The sequence below is a fragment of the Bos taurus genome, chromosome 26 (assembly GCF_002263795.3).
Source record: "Bos taurus isolate L1 Dominette 01449 registration number 42190680 breed Hereford chromosome 26, ARS-UCD2.0, whole genome shotgun sequence".
NCBI classification, from domain to species: domain Eukaryota; kingdom Metazoa; phylum Chordata; class Mammalia; order Artiodactyla; family Bovidae; genus Bos; species Bos taurus.
Genome location: NC_037353.1, coordinates 46,560,973 through 46,584,950, shown reverse-complemented (window position 1 = coordinate 46,584,950; position 23,978 = coordinate 46,560,973). Strand labels below are relative to the sequence as shown.

Sequence of the window (23,978 nt, the reverse complement as noted above, 5' to 3'; positions counted from 1 at the left end):
AGGTACCATGATCTTAGTTTTTTCAATGTTGAGTTTCTAGCCACCTTTTTCACTTTCCTCTTTCACCTTCATCAAGAGACTCTTTAGTTCCTCTTCACTTTCTGCCATTAGGGTGGTGTCATCTGCATGTCTGAGGTTGTTGATATTTCTCTTAGTAATCTTGATTCCAGCCTGTGATTCATGTGAAAGTCACTCAGTCGTGTCCAACTCTTTGCAACCCCATGGACTATACAGTCCATGGAATTCTCCAGGCCAGAATACTGGAGTGGGTAGCCGTTCCCTTCTCCAGGGGATCTTCCAGACCCAAGGATCGAACCCAGGTCTCCTGCATTGCAGGCTGACTCTTTACCAGCTGAGCCACCAGGGAAGTTCAAGAATACCAGAGTGGATAGCCTATCCCTTCTCCAGTGGATCTTCCTGACCCAAGGATTTAATGGGGGTCTCCTGCATTGCAAGCTGATTCCTTATCAGCTGAGCCACCAGGGAAGCAATTCATCCAACCTGGCATTTCGCATGACGAACTCTGCATAGAATTTAAATAAGCAGACAATATACATTCTCCTTTCCCAATTTTGAACCAGTCCGTTTTTCCATGTCTGTTTCTAATTGTTGCTTCTTGACCTGCATACTCAGGAGACAGCTAAGGTGGTCTGGTATTCCCATCTTTTTAAAAAATTTCCACAGTTTGTTGTGATCCACACAGTCAAAGGCTTTCCCGTAGTCAATGATGCAGAAGTAGAGGTTTTTCTGGAATTCTCTTGTTTTCTCTATGATCCAACAAATGTTGGCAATTTGCTCTTTGGTTCCTCTGTTTTTATTAAACCCAGCTTGAACATGTGGAAGTTCTCAGTTCATATTTGAACTGGCTTGAAGGCCTTGTTCTAGGCAGCAGCAATAGAAAAATAACAGGGCCATGCTCAAAGCCCTCTCATTTTAAGGAAGGACCACAAAAACAAGCCAAGAAGGAAAACTGGACAGTGAGCACGCAGTGTGGAGAGTGGCAAGAGGGGCCATGAGGCAGCATGTCTGGGGTATGCTCTGCACGGCGATCTGAGCGCCTCTCGGGGGAAGCTCCCTATTTAATCCCTTTCAGTATTTGATCTGAATCTATCTTCTTTCACCAATTTTCTTTCATCACGTATTTGACATGATAATACCTTCCTCAACGAGACAAGTTCTCATCTGCTATTTTTCTATGAAATCTTCAACAAAAATGAAGACACGGGCCTAACATTTATTGAACGTGCATTAAATGCTGAGTGCAGATCTCAGTATCACACATGTATCAATCTGCAGGTAATGTAATCTTGGCAAGAAGAAAAGGGCAGCTGGAGAAACTGAAGCCTGGAGAGTAACTTAGCGGAGGTCACTGAGTTAGCAGGTCACAGAGGCGGGATGTGAATGCAGGCAATCTGATCACAAAGTCCACACACGCTCGCAATCCTCTTACAGGCTGCCTGCCCTCATTACAGAAAGGAGCTCAGAAACATGTAGTTCTTTAATAATGAGGAAGCAAAATCACTACCCTGGTGGCTCGGGCAGTAAAGAATCTGCCTGCAATGTGTGAGACCCAGGTTCGATCCCTGGGTTGGGAAAATCCCCTGGAGAAGGGAATGGCAGGTCACTCCAGTATTCTTGTCTGGAGAATCCCATGGACAGAGGCGCTTGGCGGGCTACAGATCATGGGGTCACAAAAGAGTCAGATACAACTGAGTGACTAACACACACAAAATCATTTATAGAAGAAATGATGCAAGCGCCAGTCATTCATTTCCTTTTGTAAACAAAGCAAAGGGAGACAGGCAGAACACAGAGAAAAGGCTGATGTGGCCGACAGCCAACCCTGAGCTCTGAGTTCTCCGGAGGCCTCCGGAGGGGCTGAGACACTGATGCCATCAGCCATCTACTACAGCCCACACGCAGGATGGCCAGGTCCACGCTCCAGCTTCTGAATAGCCTTCTTATACCGGGGGGAGATTTCTACATTACAAGCTCTGTTTCCCGAATACAGATGCCAGAACTCAAATCCACAGCCACGCTTGCATCTACAATGCAGAATACATCCTCCGTTCTGCCAAGGAGGTATAGTCTTGTAGGGATGGCAACTGTTAAGGAGCAGTGGGAAGGACAGCTCTGTAAAGAACTCCAGTTTCCTTCGGATCAGGGTAGAGGATATGGAGGTAACAGGAGCTATGAGGACCTGACTCAGAAGGAGCACTGCAACTCGTATAGCTGTGAACAGATGGCAGCGACAGTGCCCGTAATCTCCAGACTGGTTCGGGCCAAACACAACTGTCTTTGCCAAAAGACACCTTTCCTGCTGTAGCCTAACAAACTCAGCTGGATCCTCTGATTCCAGGTCCTTGAAGGGGACAGAAGAGGAGCAGGCTGAGCTAACCTGCACCCTGTAAGCCTTGGCCAGCTGGGACCCACACCTGGCAAGGGAAGGCTTTCCTGCAGAGGGGCAATGCCACTCTCAGAATTCACTGCCAGCCTCACTGCACCCAAATCAGCTTGCTATTCCCATCAAAGTGAGACTGGAATATCTTTGATATTGGAGGGAGATGGAAAGAAGCGTTTTGGAGCAAAGCCACAGAGTCTCTGCTATGAGAGAACCAACACACATGCTGATGAGCAAAGACTCACCCCCGGAGCCCAACAGGGGAGCCAGAGGAGCCAGACAGGGAGCCCTCCAACCACACCCCCCGAGAACGCAGACCATCCAGCGCAGTCCGCAGCTTGAGCTGCCAAATCTGGCCAGAACGCATTCTAAAGATCTAGACACAAAGGGAGCTAGTTTGAGTGATTCCACTTGGATCAGGAAAGAGGACATGGACAACTACATTTTTTACAAGTTAACAAGAAACGGAACAAGGGAAGACACTCACAGCCATCATATCTCATCAGAAAATGGTTTGCCTTTAAATATTTATACCAAATGTGGCACAGAAGATTTTGCACAAGTAATGACATTGTAAGAACAGACCAACTGGAAGATTTCCAGTGCTATATCTTTCCTGACAAGGAGGTAAGATGGCTCTTGGTAACTCCGAAGATGCAGGGAGCCTGAGGTGAGAAAAATCAAGGTTGTCTTTGCTGTCTTTACCCAGAAAGATTGTGAAAACTCACAGCCTATACACGGGCCCATTTTCACATCAGACAGCACATTCTGAAATGCTTCCAGGCAGCCGGAGAGCGTCTGGAAGTAGATTTGGGGAGCCAGTTATGGCTCAGAGACCATCTAATAATGGGACAGTTCTGGAGCTTCTTGTAAGACATGAAGCTTCAGGCTACTTTTGGCTCATTCATCACTGCCCATAATAATTCTGGATTCATTTATTTCCTGCGATCTCATTGACTAGCTCGGGTACATCTGGCTATTGAGATTCAATTCCAACCTTTGTAATATCTAGAAAGATACTAAGTTGATCATTCTAAAATATGATATATCCTGGTAATTCCCTGTCAAACAAAGCTAAATATTTATTTTTATGCTCCATGTTTCTAAAACAAGGCTTAAGGCAGTCTAAGATTTAAAAAAAAAAAAAGACTTATAAAACAAGAATGAGAACAGAAATCGAGAACAGTAAAGAGAGCAACTGCCAAACACACAGACTGACATAATCCTCAAAAGCAAATCCTACGTTTGCCTTCGCGCGATCTACTAGCTAAAAAACATGTGTAAGTTTCCACAGAAGAAAGCACTTCCCTGAAATACATTCTTAAAAGAAGATCTATTTTAGTATGTTTAACTGAACTGTTTACGCCTTAGGTCGTTACTCAAAAGGACCTCATTCATTTGGCATGTGGGACAAGAGTGTTCAACAGAGATTTTGAAATAGTCATCATTTGTCTGCAAGAAGGTCTTCCCTATAAAAACACTCAGTAAAAGCCAAGTACGAAAAGAAGTGAAGTCACTCAGTCATGTCCAACTCTTTGCAACCCCATGGACAGAGGAGCCTACCAGGATTTTCCAGGCAAGAGTACTGGAGTGGAGGCCATTTCCTTCTCCAGGAAATTTTCTCGACCCAGAGATCGAACCCAGGTCTCCCGCATTGCAGGCAGACGCTTTACCATCTGAGCCACCAGGGAAGCCAAGTACAATTAATCCTTAATAATTGTTACTTTTTAACAATCGTTAACTCAGAAAAGTTGATGGTAATAGTGGTAGAGGTGTGTGTGTGTTTGTGTCTTCGGGTTGGATGGCTGGAAGAAGAGATATTAGTAATCTGTCTAATAAGATCCAGATATAAAATTTTCAGGGGATTTTTACCTGCTGTGGCATCAAGTTTAGTTTATATGGAAAGAAACACTGAGGCCACGTCTTCACAAATCACCTCTACCACACGCCCCGCGCCAAGGGCCACAAAGAGTCCCCAAGCTTTAGTAACACCTGAAGAACGAGCAATTCAATACCCAGCCCTCCAAGGACAGCTTGAAACACGGACAGTCGGATTACCGGTTTAAGGAGCTGTGTGAGCTCTGAGTCGCAAGCAATGGTAGCAGAGTTGACTTTCTTTTATGCAAGTGACAAATAGAGAACGATGTTTTGAAGGGCTGCAGAAAGCCACTCACTTCTTGGTTTCATGTGCTTTCTCCAGAAAAACACTCCCACTCAGATGAAGTCTTAACATATCCTCTTAACATAAGCCTTAGCTGTAAGTATAGACTACAGGGCACTGTATAAAGTTAAATCAAGAAATAAGATTAAAAACATAGGTTCCAGTGGTCCAGATGGAACAAACGATTAACCAGACACACTGAGTCCTCCACAGGAAACTGAGCTGCTCCATCTCTGGAACAATACCACACATGAGGACAGAAGAAAATGAAAGGAAAAGCCAAACAGCAGGACAGAAATGGAGCAGAAAAAATGTATGCCGTTCCATCAGAAAGTCACTCAACAGTCTTCCCGTCTCCCTCCAATAAATGAGGAAGACCGTGGGATTATGCAAAGGTCTTAAGCTTTCAATAAAACTTCTTGACAAGTGTAAAATATTAATTCAATCTGTCCAAACAGAAAGAAAGTGATTAATAGAAAAGCGTAGGGAGATAACATGTGGAAATATAAAGTGTCCTCAGGGTAAATGAGTTGAGGAGTCATTCAAATTCTTTCTCCTTTGCGTTGGGTTTGAGGAAGCCCTGTCACAAAATGCTAAGTTCAGGCTAAGACAGAACCATTACTTCGAGGTTGAAAGAAAATTTGAAACTTTTCATTGCAATCATCTCAATGGAAGTCAGTGATTGCCTCCCCAGGATAGATAATCACACATCTTAGAGGCTACAATGTATGCTGATTATCCGAGGGCCTTGGTATACACCTAAATTCCAAACTACGAGGATTGGCCTTCATTTCTCAATGATCTATTACCTACAGTAGATGTCAATTACCATTCTCTGGCAAGGGCTAAATCTTCCTTTCTTGTAACGGAGCTGTTTTAATTGGGGGCAACTTCCCCACTCCTTTTGACAAAGAGAGAATTCAGAAGGGTCAAGGCCTTCAGACAATGATTAATGTGACAATTTAGTGATTCTCAGGGTTTCACTCACCATGCTGTGTGAAGAGGTCACTGTGAATTATTTCAATCAAGCAATACAGCTTCTGAATGGTCAGCAAACCCACGGGGACATTTAGGATGAAATCAGTAAACATTTTGCTGTAAAAGGAAAAAGCCAAGGGAGAGAGTTGAAGGATATACTACAAAATGACCCAACAGAATACAAGACCGTACTGAGACGTGAGCTCACTGAATGGTCACTGAATGCCACCAGAAAGCTGAATGAGGCCCATTAATATGGACCAAAATCTCACCCAAAAGAATGATGCTTTATGATGTTACTTTTCATTTCACACCCACTAAAATGGCCATAATTCAAAAGAGCACCAATACCAAGTGCTGGCTAGGATGTGAAGGAGCCGGTACCCTCATACCATGCTGCTGGGAATGCAGCACGGTGCAGCCACTTGGGAATTCTGTCTGGCGGTTCCTGAACATGTTACCATAGTTACCATCAGACCCAGCACTTCCACCTCTAGGTGCACACACAGAAGAAATGAAAATATATTTCCACACAGAGCCCTGTGCATGAATCAAAGAAACATTACCCATTACACATGAAAAATAGAAAAACCCAGAGGTCCATCAACTGATGAATGCAGAAGCACTTCACCCATTAAAAAAATGAATCTCTGACATTCACAGACCTTGAACACATTACACTAAGTGAAAGAAGCCTGCTACAAAAGGCCATGTATTGTGTGACTTTATTTATATGAAGGCTTCCCTGGTAGCTCAGAGGTTAAAGCGTCTGCCTGCGATGTGGGATGTTCGATCCCTGGGTTGGGAAGATCCCCTGGAGAAGGAAATGGCAACCCACTCCAGTATTCTTGCCTGGAGAATCCCATGGACTGAGGAGCCGGGTAGGCTACAGTCCACGGGGTCACAAAGAGTCGGACACGACTGATGACTGCACTTCACTTATTTATATGAAATGTCCAGAAAAGGCAAACCTATGCAGACAGCAAGATTAGCATTGCCGAGCACTGGAGTGGAAGTGGGCAGCGACTCTTCACGGGCACGAGGAATCTTACTGGGGTGATGAAACTGTTCTGACGCAAGATTATGGTAATGGTGTAGAAGTCTCCTTTGGGATGTGGGAAAACAAGATGTCTTCAGCGCAGGAAGTCTATCGTAAGCTACAAAATGTAATGCGGAATTCATTTGGAGGTGTATGTGGGTGTGTGTGTGTTTGTGGGTGTGTGTGTGTGTTTGTGTGTGTGCGTGCACGTGCATGCACAAAAGATAACCGGAAGGATCCAGATCATCATGGAATCATTATAACTCTAAGCTATTCTCCTCTGTGATTTCTTCTGTATCATCACAACATGACTCAGTCTTCCAAAGAAGGAAAAACACATCCATGATTTTCAAAGTCATTGAAGAGGAACCCACGCAGGCAGAAAGAGTCAAGGGCCCAAGAGCAGATGGCACTGGTCCTGGGGAAGGCGGGGGGCGGTGGTCTTCAGGCACAAGGCACAAACCAGCTGTGAACATCGAAGTCACCCCCGTAATGAGCAGAGGCCTGGCCCGTGAGCCCCAGGAAGGCAGCCCAGAGTGAGGCCACGACCCACCCAACCTCAGCTCCTTGTTCATCCCGTTTTCTCCATATCTGAGGTTCTCAAACAGGAGCATTCATTGGAAGCACCTGGAGGGATCTTTGAAACCAAATGGCTGGACCCCACCACAATTTCTAATTCAGAAGATCTGGGAAAGAGCCTGACATTCAGGAAGTCCCCGGACCCGCTGGGGCTGCTGTTGCCTGGACCACTGTCTGAGAGCCGGGTGTGCAGAGACCCAAGTGGGCAGACACGGTGCCCAAGGGCCCGTTTGTTCCTCCTTTTCTCATCGAGCGCCTGTTAAGCTAGAACTGGCACTGTCGGTGTCCGGGGGCCGCAAACAAATGTGTCCACGCGGGACACTAAATCCTCGGGCACATCAGACACAAGATGACTCATGAGGCGAGCAGCTCCCCAGGAGCCCCTCGCCCCTCACTCCCAGGGCAGGAGTGACCTACGGTGGACATAAAGTGCAGGAAGGATGACCGCTTTTCATTCTGTTTAACCACCCAGGGGACACATGGCCCTTTACCAATATTTAGGTGGGCTTTGCTGGCTAGTCAAATGGTGCCATCACCTGGGGATAAGTTTACTGTATCAAATGTTAAATCAAGTCGCCAGTCCAGGTTCGATGCATGAGACAGGGCGCTCAGGGCCAGTGCACTGGAATGACCCTGAGGGATGGGATGGGGTGGGAGGTGGGTTCAGGATGGGGGACACATGTATTCCCATGGCTGATTCATGTCAATATATGGCAAAAACCACTACAATATTGTAAAGTCATGAGCCTCCAATTAAAATAAATCAATTAATTTTAAGAAAATCCAATCAAGGATCAGACGAGGACTGTGCTGTGATGTCTGGGGTCACAGAGGCCATGGACCCACTTGCTCACGACACCTCTTTTCCAAATGCAGTGACGTCTGCATGGTATACACCCGAGACTGGGCTTAGACAGCGATGGCAGCAATACTGAAAGCCGAAAGGAAGGACTCCATTGCCAGCGTGACTCCGAGGTCTGACAGCCAATGTCCACCTTGCCTGGAGTTTTGTTTGGTTTGGTTTTGGTTTTACTATAACCTGAACTGACAACCTCTGGCTCCTCTGTCTGAGGTTCACTGCTCTCGGTCAGGAACCCCCGGGAGAGAAGCTGTGTGGAGGAGGTGAGACGCGAACATTAAAGTTCCTGTGTCAAAACATTTAGGTTCTGAAAACAAAACCCAAACCCAAGAACCACATATTGAATTTTCAACTCTAAAGGATGCAAAATGCCAAATTTGTATTATTTAATGCGTGAAGCTAAAATCAATCTTCTAAAGAAACTATTGTGACTGTTGATAAATGATTCCTCTTTCACATAATGAGCTAGAACATGTTCCAGAAGGATCCAGGGCACAGACCTTCATGGACATGAACCAGAACCCTGGGCATCCCATGAACTAAAGGAGTCCAAGCATGGTATGGGGGAAGCCTTCGCCCTGGGTGCTCCTTACCTGAGCTCTTTGGGATCAAATACCAATTTCACATCGTTGACAATAGTTGGCAAGTATTTCAGCGCTGCCCCCTGCAAACCAAGAACAGAGAAGAAGGCTGGGCATCATGCAGTTTGGCAAATGTGAATACAAAATTGCAATCACTATGAAGAACCAGAGGCAGATCAAGAAGGCAACACTTTCCAGATGATGGTTAAACACAACAGAAATAGAGGGGGTAATAAAAAGCCTCTGATCCACAAAACAATGGAGATTTATTACATGGTTATCCTGACACATAATAATAACAACAGCATTAGCTAAAGCCAATATTCTCCGCTTGCTCACTGAATGCCTGAGAAGTGAAAGTTGAAAGTTAGTCGCTCAGTTGTGTCCGACTTTTTGCGACCCCCATGGACTGCAGCCGGTCAGGCTCCTCTGTCCACAGAATTCTCCAAGCAAGAGTACTGGAGTGGGTTGCCAATGAATGCCTATACTGCGCTAATAAGCTTTTATGTGATTTTCTCCTTAACTCTAAGGAAGTTATAGCAAAAGAATACCTGTGCCCTCAAGCCATCAGATGCACTGCAGCCTCACACTGTCAACAGTTACAGTGATTGCCTTTGTTCCATTCCAAAAATGACTGCCTGTATATCTAGGTCTCTTAACTTGGAATCATTTTCTTCTTTAGTACCTTTATTTCCCATATTTATATTCCATATCTTCTAGGAAACCCTACTTTCAAAAAATAAATTGACGGTAATAACGATAGATTCTAATACATGCCCTGCACTATGCTGCTGCTGCTGCTTTAGCCATTAAGTCGTATCTGCCTCTATGCAACTGCATGGACTGCAGCCCGCCGGGTTCTTCTGTCCGTGGGATTTTCTAGGCAGATTGCCATTTCCTCCTCCAGGGGATCTTCTTGGCCCAGGGATTGAACCCATCTCTTCTGCGTTGGCAGGTGGATTCTTTACCACTGAGCCCCCACCTGGGAAGCCCCTGCACTGTGCTAAATCCTTATATAGTTTATCTTTAATTTCAACATAAATCCTACAGGGAGTTAGCTGTGTTGGAAGGCAAGGTAACTGACAATGGGGATGGTAATGACTTTGCCCCTGATCTCGCAGTTAGTACTGAGCTGAGCTAGAATTAAAATTTAGTTCTGTGGGGGGGCGAGGGGGGAATATATGGTGGGAAGCCAGAACCTCAGTGCCCATCATTTATAGCTGGTTGGGGAAAAGTCCTGGAATTTTAGAGTCCTGACCCTGGCTGGGATTGCCCCCCACCCCTGCCTGTCACTCTAAAGGACTCCTTCTATCAGGCTGGGCACCCCCTTCCTGAACGAAATGGAGGGAAACTATTTTCATCCAAATACCTCCAGGGGCTGCAATAAAGCTCAGAATCTAATTGAAAAGAGTACTGGATGAACAGATAGTGCCACACCTATTACCAAAAACAGTTGTCAGCATTGTTTTCCAAAAGCAAGTAGGCAGAAACCCATTTTTAAAAGAATACCCTGAGTGTATATGGTCGACTGGCTTGCAGCAAAGGGACAAAGGCGCCCCCTCCTCCAGCACCAAATGAAATTCCTTCCACACCTCACTCCCTATATAAAAATTCACTTTAAATGGAACTTAGACCCATAGATCTTCTATTCTAAAAACTATAACATGGAAGAAGATACTTGTGAATTTGGGCTAAGCAAAGATTTCTTTCGCATGACAAAAGCATAGTCCATAAAAGAAAAAAAAATTAATCAATTATATGTCATCAAAATAAAGAATTTCTGCTCTTCAAAAGAACTTCTGCTGAGATAACAACAGATGAGCCACACACTAGGAGAAAATAACTGCAAATCACACATATGATAAAGATTTATATCCACCATATACAAAGAATTCTTAAAACTCAATAATAAGAAAGCAATCTTCCACCTAAAATAGGCCAATGATTTTTTGAAGAGGCGCTGTTTACAAAGAAGATCCGTGGGTGACAAATAGGTACGTGACAAGCTGGCCACCAAGGAAATGCAAATTAAAACCACAAAGAGATCCCACTAACATCTACTAGAATCGCTAAGCCAAAATAAAATAAAACTAAAAATCTGACCATACCATGTGCTTTCTGCAGATGCTACAGGTCTGAAAGCAAACTGGATCTGTAAGTTTGAGAAAGCACTCCCCACGCAGCCCAGCAATCACACTCCTGAGAGGGGCCCCACGGAAATGCAAACTCAGGCTCACACAAAACCTTGTGTCTGAATGTGTACTGCTGCTGCTGCGAAGTCTCTTCAGTCGTGTCTGACTCTGTGCATCGACGGCCTGAATGTGTACAGTTACTTGAAATTGTCAAAAACTAGAAACAACCCAAATGTTTTCAAGAGGTGAGTCCCTACAATGGAATACTACTCAGTCATGAAAAATACCAGGATGCTATTACATCTGACACGGATGAAACTCAAGTGCATTCTGAGATGGAAGACACGCTTAAAGCTTCAAACTGATTCCATTTTTAGAACATTCAAGAAAAGGCACAACTAGAGGGAGGGAGCACACCTCAGGGGCTTCCCGGGGATGGAGTCTGGGGAGAGCTTATCCCTAGTGAAGGACTGAAGAAGGCAGGGGGTGGGCAGAACTCTCCTGTATGACCATGTACAAACTATACCTTACATGTTTAAATGAATAAAAATATATTAACTGGAGGGACAGCCATGGAAAATGCCTGAGAGATTCTTGGACCTTTTAACACTGGTGTCCAAGAGTTAAGCGGTCAGATTCAAATAACTTCAAAGATGAGTTCAGGTTTCCTCTGGTATCACCTGTGAATTTTCTGTAATTGCCAGACACTTCTCTAGGAGCTTGCCTCTCCTGGCAATAAGCCCTCAGCACGGCCAAACGAGAGAGGTCTTCCAGCAATGCCTTTCACAGATGAGAAAGTGAAGCCGTTTGCCAGATTGTGGAGCCAGTCTATCCACCTCCAGGGTAAGAGTGAAACCACCCCACAAAAGCTTCCACGCTCCACAGTCAAGATGCTCAAGGCTGGGGAACCCAAGTTTACCTGTCAGTCTGCACTACAGGGCTTCCCTGGTGGCTCAGTGGACAAGAATCCACCTGCCAATGCAGGAGACACGGGCTCAGTCTTTGGTCCGGGAAGGTCCCACGTGTCTCAGAGCCACTAAGCCTGTGCACCACAGCTACTGAGCCTGTTTTAGAGCCTGGGAGTTGCAACTTCTGAGCCCATGAGCTCCAACTGCTGAAGTCCGTGTGCCTTACAGCCTGTGCTCTGTAACAAGAGAAGCCACTGCAATGAGAAGCCTGCACACGGCACTTAAAGAGAAGCCCCCACAAGCAGCAATAAGAAAGCCCACGCGCAGCAACACCCAGGACAGCCAAAAATAAAATACAAATACATAAATAATTTGTAAAAAAAAAGTCTGCACAACAGACTTATTGGTGCCTTTTCCCCCAGCGGTAACCCCGTCCTTCAATGCCGGCTAGGTCAAGGAATCCCAACTCCCCGCTCCGAGAGGCAACTTCTGAAAAGAACCTTAAATGGAAACAATTTCATTCCTGTTTCTGAAGTTCTGCTTCAACTACCTCGGAGTTGCTTTGAAAAACTGAAAGATATTTATTGTGACATTTAATAACAAACGTTTGCACCGCTGAGTGCTCAGGCCTGAAACTGTCTTGTCTAGTTTGTGAGGGTCCCCGGGGGGAGAGGACCCATCAGCACCACTCTTTTCATCCTGAACCCCACGAAGCAGCATCTGCCTGCAGCAGGTGATAAATACCAGCTCACGAGGACCGACAGACAGCGGCAAACAAGGCGGGCCTTCGTGGTCCACCCCCGGCTGCCCAGGGCTCCCAGGCTCTGCCACCTGACATCACCGCGATGCCCACAGAGGGAGGGCTGGACCCGCTATGACCCCCAAAGGCTGGTTAACAGGGCATCCTTCCGGGTGATCTGGATCCCAGGGACGTCACGTCTCAGTTCGTGAGGATGACAGAGATCAGAGAAGAACACACACCCACATGGGTCCTGGAGAACACAACAAGGATGGGCAGATGGAACGATGTGAAGGCAGGGCGTGTCTCCTCCACACCCCATCTCCAGCTCCCCATCTCTGGTGGTCCTGGGCTCCACGCCACCCTTCGCTTTGCCGTGGTGACCACTTCAGCCTCTCTCGTCTCTACTCCAGCCCAGGATCCCAGCCCCTCCCCGCTCAGCTCACCTCCGCCTTCAGGGGAAACCAAAACCCTCAGGAGAAAATGGACAGGCAGCCCTGCCCACCACTCAAGCCGAAACAAGTCTACATGGACGCCCGGCCTCTGCCCATGCTTCCAGGTGAAGGGAGGCAGCACCCGGCCCCACGGAGGGGACCCCCCGCCCCACCGTCTGCTCAAGGGCCGCCTACGTTTCCCACCCGGCACTCTCCAGGGGGCCCAGATCTCACCCCAGCGGCCCCTTCCTGTCACACGTGTGCGCACCCTGAAACCACCGAGAGCCCCACGCCCCGCACCTCCCTGCCCTGTACAGACGGTTCCCAAGCTGAGGGCTCAGTTCTGCCGCCCCACAGGTGCCCCGCAGGCTCCCTGCACCCGCCCTCAGCCGCCACCCCACCTCCATTCCTGCCCGGGCCCCGGCCCGGGGACACCAGGTCTGGCCCCAGGTGACTTCCCGTGACACCGCTGTGACCCCTCACCTCCCGGGGCAGCCACCTTCCTCTGTCCCCTGCCCCTCCCTTAAAGGTGGGTGTCCTAGCTGTCCTATTCTAGAGTTTTCGCCTTTGTCCACATACCCCCGGGGAGGACCCCCTCCATCCAGCTTGACTCCTAGTGTCTGTCTCTGGGGTCAGCTCTCTCCTGAGCACCACACATACACACACACACACACACACACACACACACCCAGCAGCTGGGTTCAGGGCAGCCTCACAGAAGCAGCAACCCCCTGCCTCAGATGAGACCCCACCCCATGCCCTGGTGCTCCAGGCTCAGAGCACTGCACCCTGAAACCCCCAGATCACAGCCTCCTACTCTGTCTTCCCTAAAACCCACTTTGGACCAATCACAGAGCCTGGCAGATCCTCCTGATCCCACACACCTTGCCTTTACTGCTTTCTCCATTCTTAGAGCTCCCACCCTGGTCCAGGCCACTTCTGTGTCCCTCTGTCAGGAAGCCACCCCCTCCCAAGGGAGCTCCCGCCGGCACTCTGAGCCCCTCAAGGTCACGGCCCATTCGCAGCTGGAGCCGCTTTCCTAAGAGGCAAGTCTAACTGACATCTGAGGGCGGTACTGCCCTGCTCCTGACTGCCCAGCAGCCTCCGAGGCCCTGGCCCCACTTCCTCCCCAGCTCTCCCGGTCGGCGGCCTCCAACTCTACCAGCAGGACCCTCTCCAACCATGTGGAGCCTCTCCCAGTCTCCCCCCTGTCCCGGGGCCCTCTGCTAACTCCGAAGCTGTGTCCATGCTGTCCCCTCTTCCTGGGTCACTGTTCCCATCCCTCCTGTCCTTGCCCCCAAACAGAGTTACCTTGGTAACTTCTCAGTCCTCAGCTTAGCCATCGTTCTCTCCAAGGCACACAGATTCCAGGTTAGGCATCCCAAGTGTCTGTCTCGCCCAGACCAGGGCCCCACAGCTGTGGTCTGCCCAAGGACCCTGGACACAGTAGAACCCCCAGGACTCACTAACTGACAGCTGTTTAGTTGCTTAGCCATGTCCGACTCTTTGCGACCCCCTGGACTGTAGTCCCCCAGGCTCCTCTATCCGTGGGATTCTCCAGGCAAGAATACTGGAGTGGGTTGCCATTTCCTTCTCCAGGGCATCTTCCTGACCGAGGGGTCAAACCCGCATCTCTTGGGTCTTCTGCTTTGGCAGGCAGATCCTTTATGGCTAAGCCACCAGGGAGGCTCCACTGACTGACAGACCTTTGCACAACAGCACCTTCATCTTCAAGACTCTCTCCCTCCCTGCTTTCCATGCACAGAAATGGGCCATATCAGCTGATACACGAAATGTATCCCCTCCAGGCTGACCAGCTGCCAGAAGAGGCAGAGCGAACCCTGAGGTTCCCCTACCGACCCCGGGCAGCCTAGGTCTCCTGAAAAAGCACGTGCCATCGCCCACTCTCGCTAAGGGCCCAGCCAGTTTGTTTGGCCCAGTTCTAATATTGGTTCTTTGACGAGATCTCTAAGTGTTTGGGTTTCTGCTTGCGCCTGCAGAAAAAGGCTCTGGGCTCCTTGGTGGAGTCCAGCTGCTCCACTGAATGCAGGTCTCTTTCAAGTGCACGGGGCTGCCGCTTCAAGAGCCCCTTGAGATGTGAGCTCCAGGCAGACAAGCCGGGGCTCCTGCCTGTGATGGAGGCGGCTGGGAGGAATCTCACCTGCAGAAGATACCTCCAGAAACGGAAGTCCCCAGTGCAGACAGGACAGGGAGGCAGGCGGCCGACACCCAGGAGCTGGGGCCCCACCCTGGACAAGCACGCCGGCTCCGAGCCAAGCTGTTGCCTGCGCCTTGTAGTGTGTGGACTCAGGAAGAGGGCTTTCCAGATACCTCCCAGTGGGAAAGGATGCAGCCTAACAGTGGTTAACGGGGCAGCCTCCAAAGACGGTCAGGAGGGTGGAGGGTCCCCACAGAGATGATGGGACACCCCCAACTCATCATAAGTGCTCACAGATGACAGCCAGGGCCACCCCTGGGTGAGGAGACCAGAGAGCATGCAGCTGTGTGCAAATGTGAACACACAAACCTTCATGGGGCCTTCCCTGGCCTTCCAAGGCAGGGCGTGTGGGTTCAATCCCTAGTTGGGGGAGCTAAAACCCACACATGCCTCAGGACCTAAAAAACCAAAACATAAAACAGAAGCAACAGTCTAACAAACTCAATAAAGGCTTTCAAAAAATGGTCGGCATGAAAAAAAAAAAAAAAAAACTTCTTCAACGTGCAAAACTCTCCATTCAGTGAAAACCTTTATAAAGTCCTGATTAAAGTGGTAAATAATGTGTAGAATCATTTGCCAACTCTCAGAGACAGGAAGGATAATAGGAATACAGAGCACTGGGGAGGTCTGTTTTCTGCTATTATTTTCTTTACATTGCTTTTGGTAAATCGGTTTCTTTTTCAAACAAAGTCTTGCTCAAAATGTGCAAGGCTGTTTTGAATGGGAGAGGAGAGGCCGGGACCCCACCCAGGCCCTGGCAAGGTTCCCTGTGGGCCATCGGAGGGGCAGCCTCAGTTCCCTGAGGCTGAGGGGCAGGGAGGGGACGGGGCCTCTGGGACGTGCCCAAGACACAGGGCTGAGCTTGGAGGAGGGTCTCTTCCTCTGTGCCCTCTGAGGGCGTGAGCTGGGGACCACATAACCTGGGCGAACACACCCCTGGGATGGGGTCTAAGCAGGAACAGAGACCAGCACAAGAGGAAAGTAGACGAACTCACTGTCTTCAGCTTTGTGTATTCGTCTCCTGCTTTTTAAGTCGTCAATGAACTTATCCATGTTTGCTTTCTAAGGAAGTTTGTTCCTTCAGATTTGACTTTAAATGTACCTAAATTAAGGAAATGGCAGCTTAAGTCCTGGCTGGCATTTCTCTTTGAACTTGGGAAGGCTTTGATCTGTCCACGTGAGGAGGGACTCTAATTCTAAATGTATTTGGGCCTCAAACACAACTGAAAAAAATTGACCCACTGACACACTGAGAGCACACACTTGAATTGCCTGCACACTTGGGCACATAAAGGCTTTAGGTAAAACTGTGAATTACCACCAAAACCTACAATAGGCCTCCCCGCACCACTGAGCAGGGACTGAAAGGCTGCAAGACACAGAGACAAGAAACAAAACTGGGGCGAGTGGCAAAGCTATTTCTACTTCTGTTAGGGGAAGCACGCTGACTGAAACCTCCACCCTGGCCAGGCACCATGGTCACCATTTCCATGAGTTGTCTTATGACAGGAGGTCCTGGTAAGGAACACGGAACTAATAAGCCACCACCGACCGGAAGAGTTCAGGAAAGGTCAAAAGGAGACACCACATGTCCGACCACCTCCCAGAATCCTTCTCTCTGGCATCCATCTTGGCTGGACATGGCGGGCGCCACCAGGAAGGACTCTGAGTCAGAATGACTGGCTAAGGACAACCCAGAAACTAATCCCATCACCATAAAAGCGGAGACTGCGAGCCACATGGCAGAGCAGTTCTCCTGGGTTCCCTTACCCTGTTGCTCTCCACCCAGGCGCCTTTTCCCAATAAAATCTCTTGCCTTGTCAGCACATTTGTCTCCTCGGACATTTCATTTCCGAGTGTTAGACAAGAGCCCAGTTTCAGGCCCTGGAAGGGGTCCCTCTTCCTGCAACTCGTGCATTTAAAAGACAAGCAAGTTGCTGAGTGTCCCTCTTAATATTAGCATCCTCACTTAACATTCAGGCAATCAAGAACTTATGGTATCCACAGACTTACCCTATGATCCAGGAATCCCACTCCTGGGCATTTATACAGATAAAAAACTCTAACCCAAAAAGATACAGGCACACTACTGTTCACAGCAGCACTATCCATAATAGCCAAGGCATAAGCAACCTAGACGTCCGTTGCCAGATGAACGCATAAAGAGGATGTGGTGTATATACACAGTGGAATTCTGCTCATCAGTAAGAAAATGAAATAATGCCATCTGCAGCAACATGGATGGATCTGGAGATGGTCACATCAACTGAAGTAAGTCAAACACAGAAGGTCAAGTGTCATATGCTGTCATTTATGTGTGGAATCTAAAACAAAATGATATAAAAGAAAGTGAAAAGCGTTCATCACTCAGTCGCATCCAACTCTTTGTGACCCCACGGACTGTAGCCCACCAGGCTCCTCTGACCGAGGGATTTTCTAGGCAAGAATACTGGAGTGGGTTGCCATTCCCTTCTCTAGGGGCTCTTTCTGACCCAGGGATTGAAGCCGGTCTCCTGCCTTGCAGGCAGATTCTTTACCACTTGAGCCACTAGGGAAGCCTGATACAGAAGAACTTACTACAAAACAAAAATAGACTCATAGAAAGCAAATGTGTAGTTACCAAAGAGGATTAGGGAGGAGTCATTTAGGAGTTTGGAACTAGCACACTACCCTGTATAAAACAGATCAACAATAAGGGCTTTATAGCACAAGGAACTATACTCAGTATCTTATAATAACCTACATGGAAAAGAATCTGAAAAAGAATATACATGCATATATAGGCGTGTGTGTGTGTGTAACAGAACCCCTATGCTGTACACTTGAAACTAACACAACATAGTAAATGAATTATACAGCTTAAAAGAGAGAGAGAGAATCATCTCTGAGAAGGGTAACAATAAAGTATAATTTAAAGTTAAAAAAAAAACTCATGATATCATAACTCTGAGGAAGCAAAGTGTGGTCAGAACTGAATTAAATGGACAGAAAACACACTGAAACCAAAGTCGTAGAGACAAAGAAATGAAACGCATAGAAGAACTATGAAATGGCAGGAAATGCCCTAAGTTTGCTAATTGCCGGAACACTTCAGGTTAAAGAAATTACATTTTATACTCTTCTCTAAGCAAATTTAATTGTCATGCATCTCATGAGAATGCCAACTTAATCCAAACTGTAAAACAAAACAAAAAAACACATATTTTCCATCTAGTATTGGTTTAATGTTGTAAGTGTCTCTCTGTCTAAAAATATTACTACTGATGAAGATTAATAGACACTATTTTAGGGTAAAGTTCAGGCTACATTATTCAGTATAATTATTTTAATTAAACCCATTAGCATATCTTTATATAAGATTACAAGAGCTATCGGTGATACAAAATAAGTTTTTCTTGAATAATGTATGAAGCAATTATTAATTTACATATTTCTCCAGAATATGCATAAAAATGATTCCATTTGGAGGTTTGAAGTTAAAATATATACGGTCCACAAATTCTCCTTTCAGACTTCAACGTTCCATCTTTGGAAGATGTGGGACATGGCCAAAGAGGCTCAGAAGAACCAGGCTCATAAGCAGTTAGCAAACTTTGAGCGTTTCCTGTCGTTTCATGGTTCTTTTAGCTGTTTCATTTCTTTCTCTCTAGGACTTTGGTTTCAGTGTTTTCTGTCCATTTGATTCAGTTCTGACCACACTTTCCTTCCTCAGGGTTGTGAAACCATGAGTTTTGCTGTTTTTTTTAACTTTCCTGATACAGATAAGTGTAATAAGACCAGTTCAGCCAAGAGGTGCCCCTGGACCAGAGCTTGCATCTTTCATAGGGAATAAATTAAACAGAGCAGATGACTGGACATGATGGCTTCATGCAGTTAAATGATGGAAACACGTTGGAGAGATTCCAGAATGTGACAGTCTGAGCCACAGTTAGACACATAAGAATCCAGAACAAAATGAAAGACAATGCTTCTGTTCCTTACACCGCATTCAATCAAGACTACCTACATCTTCTGTGTCTTAACTCAAAAAATACCTCTTCTCTTTGTAACCAAGCTTCCTTGAAGCAGACTCTGGTCTTTCAAATAGCATTCCCCATCTCAAACGCCAACGCGTCAGTTCATGCAATCCTGAATGACAAGTGAGCAGTCAGAGGAAATCACTAGAGGAGTGATTCATGGAGCAGTTTCAGGTTTCACTATCACAAAGTCCAAACCAAAAAGTTAACAAGGAAAGCATTCTTCAGTGAACCCAATGCAAGCTCCTACTCTTAAAAATCTATTTGTTATGGCCAATAGGCATGAAATGGTGGTCAACATCACTAACCATTAGTGCAAATTAGCCTCAGTGAGATGTTACTTCACATCCATAAAGATGGCTACTATCAAAAAACCAAAAATAGCAGGTGTGGGCAAACACACTGAAGCCCTTGTGCACTGTTGATGGGAAGGGGAATGGTATAGCCATTAAGGAAAACAGTATGCTGCTGCTGCTGCTAAGTCCCTTGAGTTGTGTCCAACTCTGTGTGACCTCATAGACGGCAGCCCACCAGGCTCCCCTGTCCCTGGGATTCTCCAGGCAAGAACACTGGAGTAGGTTGCCATTTCCTTCTCCAATGCATGAAAGTGAAAAGTGAAAGTGAAGTCGCTCAGTCCTGTCTGACTCTTAGCGACGCCATGGACTGCAGCCTACCAGGCTCCTCCTCCATGGGATTTTCCAGGCAAGAGCACTGGAGTGGGGTGCCATTGCCTTCTCCAAGGAAAACAGTATGGAGGCTCTCAAAAAATTAAAACTAGAGCTACCATATTGTTGTTGTTCAGATGCTAAGTCATGTCCAATTCCTCGAGACCCCATGGACTGCAGCATACCAAGCTTCCCTGTCCTTCACTATCTCCCAGAGTTTGCTCAAACTCATGTCCATTGAGTCGGTGATGCCATCCAACCATCTCATGCTCTGTTGCCCACTTCTCCTCCTGCCCTCAATATTCCCCAGCATCAAGGTTTTTTCCAATGAGTCGGCTCTTCATATCAGGTGGCCAAAGTATTGGAGCTTCAGCTTCAGCATTAGCCCTTCCCAGTGAACATTTGGGGTTGATTTCCTTTAGAATTGACTGGTTTGATCTCCTTGCACATCTTTAGAGACATCACTTTACCCACAAAGGTCCATATAGTCAAAGCTATGGTTTCTCCAGTAATCATGTACAGATGTGAAAGTTGGACCATAAAGAAGACTGGGCACCTAAGAACTGCTGCTTTCAAACTGTGGTATTGGAGAAGACTCTTGAGAACTACCATATGATCCAACAATCCCATCTTGGGTGTTTATTCAGAAGAAATGGAAGCAGAGTATGAACGATACATAGACACATCTCTACTCACTGCAGCCTTATACACAACTGCCAAGAGGTGGAAGCAATGCAAACATCCATCCACAGATGAATGAATAAAGAAAACATGTTGATACACACCATGAAACATAAGTCAGTCTCAAAAACAAAGGTGATTCTGATGCACGCTACTGGACAGATGAACTTGAGGGACATTATGCTAAGTGAAATAAGCCAGTACAAAAGGTCAAGGGCTGTATGATTCCACTTATATCTAAAGCAAACTCACAGGAACCAAAAGCAGGATTGTTGTGGCCAGGGGCAGGGGCTGGGGAGTGGTTTCTAAAGGGGACAGAGTTTAAAGTATTGCAAGATGAAAACCTTATAGAGATCTAGTGAATATAACTACACCATTGAACTGTACACTTAAAAAACTTTCGATGGTAAATTGCATGTTACCTTGCTTTTATTAGAATTAAAATGAAACAGATAAAGAACGTGTTATGCCTCCCCTGGAGAACATCCACAGTGAGGAAAGGTCTCACCGTGCTTCTCACAGGTCATTTTCACTGGGCAGGTCCACTTTTACGACCCCTGGCTCCAGCCCATCAAATGTCAGGTAATCTTACACAGCACACACACACACATACACGGACAGACTCACTGTCACAATTGAACGATGTCTCTGACTTTCCCAAACAGCCCCTGGTTAAGCACCACCAGGTTAGACAGGAGCCTCCCTCCTGTGTGACTGCCTCACAAACGGTCCCCAGAGGGCAGAAGCCCTCAGTCCTTCGGTCAGTTGGGCCTCTGGAGGGAGGAGCTAGCCCCCTCTGCACTACACAAGGATGCGCCCGTGGATGGAGACCGTGGGGAAGCAGGGGTCATGTGCTCCGTCCTGTCTCCCTCCTGTCAGTGGTTAAGACTCACTCCTGGAGAGACCTCCTACACCTGTTTCATCCTGGTTCCCCTATTCTGGGCACTCAGGGTCCCAGGAGAGTTTGGTCAAGGATGGAAGGAACCGGAAGATGACAAAGGGCCAGGGAGCCGCCCTGACTCAGGGAGTGAGGCCAGGCTGAGACGCTCAGCAGAGCACAGGGGTCCCCGGAGCTGGGACCCAGTGGCAGGACCACGTAGCACTAAGTACACAGCAAGAGAAAGAGAAGGGGACCCATTAGCACCTTCCAGAACAAAGCCTGCTTCTTTGGAGTCACTGTGCTCTCCTCAGCCTTCTAAAACCCATTTGCTAGGAACTGACTCATGCAAAACAGAGGAGTCTTACCGGAATCTCGGCAAGAACAAATCCGAATTAAATTATGAACTTCTTTTTTTTTCACTTTTTACCAGCATAGCCATATAGTGAGGAGGCCCAGCAAGAAGGGGGCAATCCTTTGAACAGGCCTCCGCTGCCTCCAAATTGGTGAAAATTGGTTACCTGTCTAGACAGTTTCCAGGAAGCAAAGCATGCCTTTCAAATGATGGCAATTCCCTGAAACACACCTGAAATTCAGAGAGGAAAATGGTCTGTTCAGAGCATCTTAAGGGCCGGCACCACAGTGAGGCAGTTTGGAAAACAGCGACTGAAGGACACGACATATCACCTTTGTGTTCTACTCATGCACTGAAAACTCTCACGACGGAGACTTGGAGGAACATAAGCGGGTGGGCCAAGGGGCCCGGCAGAGAAGGCAGGATGCAGGAGGGAGCCTGCCTCTCTCTGCCCTCCCAGCACCTCCCACTGCTCCCAAGCCCCAGCCTACCCCAACTACTCCCAGAAAAACCATTAGAGATGATGGTCAAGGCTATGGAGACACTCAGCATCAGACACAGCCAAACAGGTAAAGAAAGTCCTCTCGTGGAAAGAGAGGAAACCGTGAAACAAACAAGGGCCCGACACTCAGAGCCAGGCCCTCCCTCCCACTCCCGCCCTAAGCCCACGCCCTGCACACACTGGCTGCCCTGTACCCAAGGCACAAACCAGCCCACAGTGGGTGGAACTATGTCCCCTCCTCAACAAAGCATGTCCCACTGCTAACCTCAGGGACCACAGAAGCAAACGTACTTAGAAATAGGGACTCGGCAGCTGAAATCAAATTAAGATGAGCGCACACTAGATCAGGGTTGTTTATTTATTCACTGGGCTTCTCAGGTGGCTCAGCAGTTAAGAACCCTCTTGCCAATGTAGGAGACATGGCTTCGATCACTGGGTCAGGAAGATCCCCTGAAGAAGGAAATGGCAACCCAGTCCAGTATTCTTGCCTGCAGAATCCCACAGACAGAGGAGCCTGGTGGGCTACAGTCCATAGGGCCGCAGAGAGTCAGACATGACTTAGCAACTATACCACCACAAGCTGGAGGAGAAGAGAGAAGACCCTCAGAGTCTTCAGAGAGAAGGTGGCCCTGCAGACGCTTCCAGAAGCATGAGAGAACACATTTCTGAAGCTTTAAGCCATCCAGACTGCGCTCATTTCTTAAGGCAGTCCTGGGAAATGAACGCACCTCCCATCCCAGGACCAAAGGAAAAGACTTCTCCCGCTCCCTCTAGTGAAAGATGAAAGTGAACTTTTATTTTCCATCTGTCTCCAACCAACAGTTTTGCAAAATAAAATTAAGATGATTTTCCAGTAAACCAAAATGCCACTTGGATGACATAGCAATGTCCATTACTGCAGACGTCTGTCAGCATTTACTGTCAATGCTCCTGCTGATCACACTCGGAGGAATAAACCATGCACAGCAAGGGTTTGAGACCACCTGCTTTGAGTGACACAAAGAGCAGCAGGTCCAAGCACCCACACCCCCCCAGCAGGGGGAGGGACAGGCCTTGATCAGGGGTGACACCCCCGACAATCCAGAGCCGAGAGACACACCATAGCTGCATCCCGCAGTCTGCTCCTTTTATCCCAAAGTTGGCCCCTGAACCCCGAGGTAGGGCAGTATTGATTTCTCTTGGTTTCTCCCAGAGGATGAATCTTGTGAGAATGAAATGGGAACCTGCAGGGAAGAGGTCTGATGCACGGCCATGCTCAATCATTTCCTAGAAGACAGGGTTCAAGTCTTCTTGGCCCAGGGGCCCTCCCATGTCACAGGTTCCACGATTTAGGAGGCTGTAAATAATGCTGATGTTGCCATCTTTGATTAGGAATCCTGGGTTTTGACAGGAAGCCCTCCTGGAAAAATATATCTGTTGTGATTTCTAACTTCTCAAGATTGATTTGCTGTCCCGTGACTCTGACCTCACGTGTCCTCCTCTTCGTTCCGGACACCCCCTCTCCTGCTCAGGGAAAAACGCTGCGTGAACTTGAACCCCTTGGGCCTCGAATCTCAGTGAAGATCCTAGATGTCCAAAAACATCAAAGACGGCCCTGCATTTGCCCTAGAGAGAAAGGTTTCACATAAAGAAGGAGGGGGCACGTTTCCACATCAACTTGCATATGTAATTCAGTTCATACAAGAAAAAGAAATGCCCATTCCTCAAGGAATTAAAGAGAATTATCGTATGACCCAGCAGTCCACGCTCAACTCTCTCTCTGAAGAACAAAAACAGGTGTTACAAGAAAACCTTGTAGCAGACTGTTCATAGTAGTAGGACTCACAATAGTCAAAAAGTGAGAACTAATGTCC

At 47.4% G+C, this 23,978-nt stretch overlaps 1 protein-coding gene across 2 annotated transcripts in view; it reads right to left on the bottom strand.

The window, feature by feature from the left end:
* Nucleotides 1–23,978, bottom strand: part of DOCK1 (dedicator of cytokinesis 1) — a 556,534-nt gene that overhangs the window by 363,788 nt on the left and 168,768 nt on the right. For both annotated transcript variants that reach the window (XM_005225872.5, XM_002698580.6), the window contains exons 24-25: nt 8,611–8,681; nt 5,551–5,657 (exon numbers count right to left, since the gene is read on the bottom strand). In XM_005225872.5, the coding sequence (XP_005225929.2) occupies nt 5,551–5,657; nt 8,611–8,681 (178 nt within the window). The remainder of the gene's footprint in view (nt 1–5,550; nt 5,658–8,610; nt 8,682–23,978) is intronic.